The sequence below is a fragment of the Pinus tabuliformis genome, chromosome 9 (assembly GCF_031772625.1).
Source record: "Pinus tabuliformis cultivar Carrire ecotype Pingquan chromosome 9, CPIR1, whole genome shotgun sequence".
In the NCBI taxonomy this organism is placed as follows: Eukaryota; Viridiplantae; Streptophyta; class Pinopsida; order Pinales; family Pinaceae; genus Pinus; species Pinus tabuliformis.
Window position 1 is genome coordinate 1,333,256,088 of NC_142307.1, and position 7,129 is coordinate 1,333,263,216.

At 36.6% G+C, this 7,129-nt stretch overlaps 1 protein-coding gene across 1 annotated transcript in view; it reads left to right on the plus strand.

Moving 5' to 3' along the window:
- The window catches only part of RPN12A (regulatory particle non-ATPase 12A), a 118,449-nt gene extending 111,806 nt beyond the window's left edge, over nucleotides 1-6,643 (plus strand). The window contains exons 5-6 of the mRNA XM_089438051.1: nucleotides 5,308-5,419; nucleotides 6,084-6,643. Of these exons, the coding sequence (XP_089294177.1) occupies nucleotides 5,308-5,419; nucleotides 6,084-6,224 (253 nt within the window). The 3' untranslated portion in view covers nucleotides 6,225-6,643. The remainder of the gene's footprint in view (nucleotides 1-5,307; nucleotides 5,420-6,083) is intronic.
- Nucleotides 6,644-7,129: the final 486 nt, after the last annotated feature.

Genomic DNA, 7,129 nt, shown 5'->3' on the forward strand with positions numbered 1-7,129 from the left:
ATGAGTCATTTAGACTTGGCTAACTTATCGATCACATGTTGAGTTCCAAAAATAAAACTTGCTAGATTTAGCCTATTTGAATTGCTTATAAGGAGGACGAAGGCATAGAATTAATCAATTGTTTTGTGAGCACGATTTGGTGAGACAAAGTAACAGAGAGCACGGGTTTGTGTGCAAGAGCTTGTGAGAGGAAGAATGTGCCAAGAAGAAGCTTGCGCACAGATTAGTAGGAGGAATTTCCTTGAGGAATGCGCTAGGATTTAGAAGGTATTTCCTAAATAATAGTGGTTCCTCGTGCACTAGGAAATAGGAGCTAATTTCCAGGCAAAGTTTAAGGATTTAGGAGCTCAGCTAGGAAATGAAGGGGGGAAGCAGGATTAGGGTTCTTACTGTTAATCTAGGTTGTCATTGATGTCAATATGGCATTGTTGAAGATGGCTAAAACCTTAATAATATCCTAACCCTAAGTGCCAAATTCATGATACCCTAACCCTAAGAGGTACATGTGCAAACCCTAAGTGTAGTGGAGTAAACCCTATCCCTAAAAACAACCCTAAATAGCAATATAATGAAACCCTAACCTTGTGATAATATTCTTGATAAAATCCTAATCCTTTAATTCCCTTGTGTTAATCCTTGAATCATTATTCTATAGCTCCATAAAATTCCTAAAAATCTTGAAACTCTAAAAAGTTATTAATAAAAAAATATTATTATTTGAAAAAAAGGAAACCTCAAAACACTTTTTAGCTATCCATTCCTTAACATCCTTCCATAACAAAATTATTAATTTAAATATATTAATAAAACCTTTATAATAGCTACCTCCACTTTATGCATATTTTTACAAAGATATTATATTAAAAAAAGAGAGAACCCTATATAACATAACATTGGACTTATTACCAAAGAAAAAACAAAAGACGACTTATAAAAATATGTCAACTCTTTTTAAATAAGTCGTGACTATTGTTAATAAAAAACATGTTTAAATGTAAATACAAAACAATTACCTTTTGAAAATTAAAAGCAGGGAATGCCATATATAACAGCAGCTCCACGCTAGGCGTGAGTAAAATACATTGGAATATTAAGGTTCGTTCCACCATCACATGTCGACTCTCCAAACGCTGAGTTGGTCGGCTCCAAATAATACTCAGTCGGTTCTCATACAGTCATAACTATTCGGCTCATAAAAATGGTATATATACAACTCAAAAATCCATTTGGTAATATGGATTAGGTGGGAACAGATATAAACAGAATAAAAAAGTTAACATCTCGTGAACCAGTCAATGAAACAAATCATTCTTTGCGGAGATATTTCTACAGTGCAGATCTTTATTTGCTGGGATAATTCGATCTATGGTTGCAGATTTTAGTTGCTGTAAAGATCAAGGGAAAAACAACTTGAAGAACTCGGACCTGTGGGAGAAAACACGAATACCCTTCGAACTGTGCGCATATTTCTTAAAAATTGAAGTGCAGATTTGTCGGTAGTCATTACACTCCAGAATTATGTGAAATGAACTTATGGAAGCATTACATATTATTTTGCAAACACATGAAGCCACAGTTGCAGACTTGTGAAGTTTCTGAAGTATACTCACCGATAATACATTTTTTTGAGAAGCTGTGCAATATCCTCTTTGAGACCTGTGGAGACTTATACATTGGCTCAGTTTTGAGCTCGGATAGAACACATCTGTTGAAGATATTTGAAGTAAAGACCAGTGTTTCTTTGGAGCTCAGATAGGACAGATCTGTGGAGGAGATATAACTGTGGGACAATAATGTACTAGACAGTTTCCTACATATATAGCTCAGACATGTGTTGTGGAGGTTTTGATATTGCAACTAGTAGCCTAAAATAACTCAGACAGCTGCCAGTAGATATACTTCACCTCAGATTTCAGACCTGTGGCTACAATGCCTCGACCTACAATCTTGTGGAGAATTGACAAGCCTTGGACCTGTGACCAAATCTGTGGACAGCCACCTGAGGAGGGACAGTCACACTTGTTTTGAAATCTCAGACAACGAACAGTCATCTCTTGGAGGCTTGGATTAATCACTAATCTATGGGCAGTAACATTTGGAGGTGTAAAGGACCTGCAGCCTAGTCAAGGAATTGAAGGCTTGAACAATAAAGACTTGGAGTAAATCTTGAAGACCATGATGCATTATTGAAAGTCATCATGAGGCGACCTTGGAGATCTAGTTTGAGTATGATGAAGAGCAGTGGTGACACCTTCAAGGAGATCAAGGTTGTCATTGATGATGTGATGTGGAGACTAAGTGAAGGCATTGCTGAAGATTGACAAGGGCTCGTTGAAGAAGACATAGGGAGCCGTGAGTTACTACCAAACATATCTAGACAAAGTATAGCAGTGGGTTGGAGCCCAGAGGGTTGGTGCCCTAGGGGTTGGAGCCTCTAAAACGCAAGGTCAGTGCCTTGAGAAGATAGGGTCGGTGCCCTAGAGGTTGGAGCCTCATAAAAGACCAAGTTGGTGCTTGGCAAAATATTGGAGCCTGGGAGATTGAAGATCGGTGTTTTCATCCAGGGTTGGAACCCTACATATATTGTACTTGATTTATTGAAGAAATTAATAAAAACATTTATTCTTATTGTTGTTCATTTTGTGTTCTAAATATAAGTGATCTAATTGGTAAAAGTAACAATTGAAAATGAATACTGATTCACCCCCTCTCAATATTTCCAACAATTGGTATCAGAGCCAGTGCCTTCACTCAAATCCTAACCGCTTGAAGGTTGATCATTAGAACACAAATGGCAAAGCCAAGGAAGAAAGTCTTCAATCCTCCTAAAGATGTGTCTCCCTCAACCACCGAAATTGAAGTCAATCAATTTGTGAAGGCTCCATTGTTCAATGGAAACTTTGATATATGGGAAGCAAGAATGAGGAATTTCTTAAAGACTCAAGGCATTGAAGTCTGGAAATCGGTGATTACTGATAGCATGATGGATGGAGAATCCAAGGAACATAATACAAGAGCAATGAAAGCAATCTTGAATGGGCTACCTGATTCTATGAAGGCCAATTTTGAAAAATGTTCGTCAGCAAAAGGCATATGGGATAAACTTCATGATCTTCACTCAAAAGGAGCGTTGACAATGATCTCTAGTCAAGAAAATGATGGAAAACAAGAAGGAAATCCAGAGCCCATCAAGGACGCTGAAGATAAGAGTGATAACATCAAGGCTAAAGAAGACCTAGAAGATGAAGAGAATGAAAAATATTTTGAAGAAGATCTCCTCACTAAACTTATGGCTACCATGGAAGAGATTAACAATTTGAAAAAAGAAAATGAGGAACTTAAGAAGAAAGCGCAAGTTGGTGACTAGGACAAGACAAGGAAGGAAGTTGACCTTGTCAAGCTTCAAGTACAAGAAAGAGACGAGGAACTCACCAAGATTAAGGAAAAATTTCATCAAAACAAGAGAAAGCATCATGAAGAAGTCATATCCATGACAAATCAATTGGATAAGTCAAAGAAACAGGAAGATATATTGTCAAGCCACCTTGAACAAAGGCACAAAAGCTTGAACAAACTTGAAGCAGAGATTGGTTAATACAAGGAAGAGGTCTTCTTCCTCAAATCTCAACTAGAAGAAGCAAAAAAGTTAGCACAAGGAGCTGAGAAGACAATGGAAGCATTGGTAATCATAGAAGGACAGGTTGATGAAGCAGAAAAGGAGAGAAACACCATGATATGCCAACTAGAAGAAAAGGATGATGACATCACCAAGTTAAAATCAGAAATCACTTCTCTTAAGGCCCAATCATGTGAAGCAACTAAGATGAAGGAAGAAATGGAGATCATACTATCAAAGAAGGATGAAGAATGCAAGAACATGAAAGAAGAAATTGTCTTTCTTAAAAAGGAAGTTGACTTGCTGAATAAGAACTTGAAGAGTTCTCAAACCCTAGATGACATCCTAAGTCATCAAAGGTCTCCCCTTGATAAATCAGGTCTCGGCTATGTAGGTGAATCCTCAAGCAAGAATGATGCAAACCCTAATGCTTCAAACAACAAGGATGTGAGGAAGCTTGGAAGAAATGTTGATGCTCCCAGTTCCAGCAAAGGCAAGGAGAAGAATCAAGAACACATTGAAAGAAATCCTACTCCAAGAAGACTTGCAAATGGTGTCAAGAATACAAAAGGCAATGAATATCATCAAATAATCCCAAGGCAAAAAGACTTCAGAAGTACATCAAGGAAACCTTCTCCCAGGTACCAAAGTATATTTCTTGGTTATTGTTATTCTTGTACAAACTTTGGGCACATGGCAAAAGATTGTAGGGCATATCACAAAGATAATTATTATGGTCCCCGTCAATCTCCAAGAAGCAATTTTGCAAGAAGAAGTCATGAATTTTTATACATGAACAATATAGAGTGCTTCAAGTGTCATAACATTGGACATATGGCACATGATTGTAACTTGACTTGGGCCCCTACACAAGCTAGAACCATACCAGAGAAAAAGGTTACACAAGTATGGAGAAGGAAGCAAACACAATCTGGAAGTCTCTTGAACTCACCAGCCAACAACACATGTTGTTGACTTGATGATGTCATCCTCGATATTCCAAGTATTTGATGGGGAGAGTCTGCCAAAAAGGAAGACCATGCATACAGTTAGGGGGAGCTTATGATGATTAAGCACTCTTGCAGAAGCTATCCGTTAATGGGCCCTATGAAATCCTTGATGAGCCACTTGGACATTCATTCTTTGATAGATCATCTCTCGGGAACATTTCCATCGAAGAACATGATCCCTTATTCATCCATGAACTACTATTGAAGATCTCTTCCACTTGATTACTAAATAGGTAATCTTTCATGAGCTAGAGGAGGTCGTGCAGACAGGGGGAGTATTATAAAGAAGGATCATAAAGAAAATAACCAGTTTCTTTTCTTTTTTATCGTATACATTATTACTGAATTATAATCTTGACAGCTGTTCTGCTATTCATCTAAGAGTTAGATATATCAGAGATAAAAAGCCATTGTCAGATGTGTTTGATTGTCTCTGAAAAATTGGAACTTGGTTTATCTTTTCACCATCTTTAGTCTATGGAGAATATGCTGCCTTTTTAAGTGTACAGTGTTCGTAGGATCTTTTGTGTTTATAATGTTTTAAATACACAATATTCTGGACTGTAAGCTTTTCTTTATGAAATATTATAATTGAGGTAGGCTCAAGTTATGAAGGTTTGTCAATATTTCTTGGTAGATTTGCTTAAGTTTATAATGGGATATATGTGGATTTGTTTGCAGAGATGAAATCGCAGGCTGCAGTGAGAAGGCATATGATTATTTATCACTACAGGATGCTAAGCAAATCTTGATGTTCTCCTCTAATTTGGAATTAGAGGAATACGTCTCTGAGGTTTGTCTGGACCTTCAGATTTTTTCATAGTTATTTCTCATCTAGAAGAAAAGAGCATCAAGATAATTAGGGAAGTGCAGAATCCTTACTGATGGATGATTCCTTGTTATCTTCTGAAAAGAACAGGTCTTCTTTTTTCACTTATGCTTTTAAACATCGTACTTTTTCCTTGAAAGTCTTCCCCAATTATCAAGATGGTTAATAATAATAACTGTTTTGAAGAATGCCTGATTATATTTGGACTTGTTTAAGTTTAACTTCATTTTTGTTCACCCCTTGGTATCTGTCGGGCACCAACTTTTGTATTTACGTTCTCTGCTTGGACTCACTGTGATTACCCTACTTAATTTAAAGGATGCTTAGAATGTTGATATTTGATGATCTGCGTTAGCATATCATGTCTCTTTGTTGTGGAGAGTCAATCTCTAAATTTTTATTGCTTCCTTGTCCTTGTCCTTGTCCTGATTTTGTTTTTCATTTTATATTTATACTTCTTTTCAATAAGTCGGTGTCTATTTGTATTGTACTTGCAGTAGGCATTTGGCTTGGCTTATATTATAGTTGGACCTTTCTACATTCCACCTATTTTGGTCACCTGTGGAGTTTAATGTAATCGATTAGTAACATGTCTTAGAGAACAATCAATGTTTCTTTTCAACTGCAGGAGCATCCGGAGTGGGAGATAAGGAATGGCTCTGTGTATTTCCAAAAAGCGAAAGAGTCTGCTCCAAGTAAAGAGATTCCTTCATTGCAACTCATTAATCAAACACTGGGGTATGCAAGGGAATTGGAACGCATTGTGTAGAGAGACAGGAATGGTTCTTAGCTTGGGTTTTATCTTTCTAACTGAGAAATTTGTACCTGAACTTGTGGTTGGGGTCAAAATGAAGTTCTCATTTTGATTCTAAAATATTTTTAATTTTCCAATGCCAGCATCATGTAACCATTTAAGGAATATTTCTTCCTCGCTAATGAGTTAGATTTTGTATTTCAAGCTGACTAATGGTGTTAATTATTTGAGGGGCATAAATTTTGTTCTGCTGATTCATAAGAGAAATTGTGAAAACGAGTTTGGCTTTTGCTCTTTAGATCTTTTTCCTCTTCTAGAGTAAAGCAGAGTTGATATTTTGGATGGTCAGTGTACTGCTGGAATGCTGTCAATTGCTGTGGTCTCTGGCTTTGATTTATTCAAATACTTTTGCTGTAGAGTTACAGATGAATTCACCCTTGATTAATAACTTTTGTATTTATCATCATGGACATCGAAGCCAATTTTCCAAATTCATCTTTGGTCCAAAATGGCCTTTGCTTACTTTTCTTGTTGAAATAACAAACAGGCTGTGTGTCTGATATACATCACTGCTGTAAGTTTGAAGCATTGTCACTGCTTCCTGTTGGACGTTATCTTTTCTAACAAATGTATTTCCATCTTAAAATCATTGTCTCAGCAAGGAGAAGCTAGTTTTGATATAAACTTGTTTTCTTGTTCCCATACTGTCGAATCATAATTGTCATCACTGAAGGATTTCTGTGGTTAGAATTCATGATTTTTTGTGCATTTGAAATATATATAATTGAAAGGGTAGCAGTGTTGGGAACCTAAATTCATCATGTAAATACAAGGAGAGAAAGATGATTAATTGTAGTAAGTCCATATGCAAAGTTCTTTAACAGTAGTTCCAAGTAATCATGCAGTTCATTACCATTTCT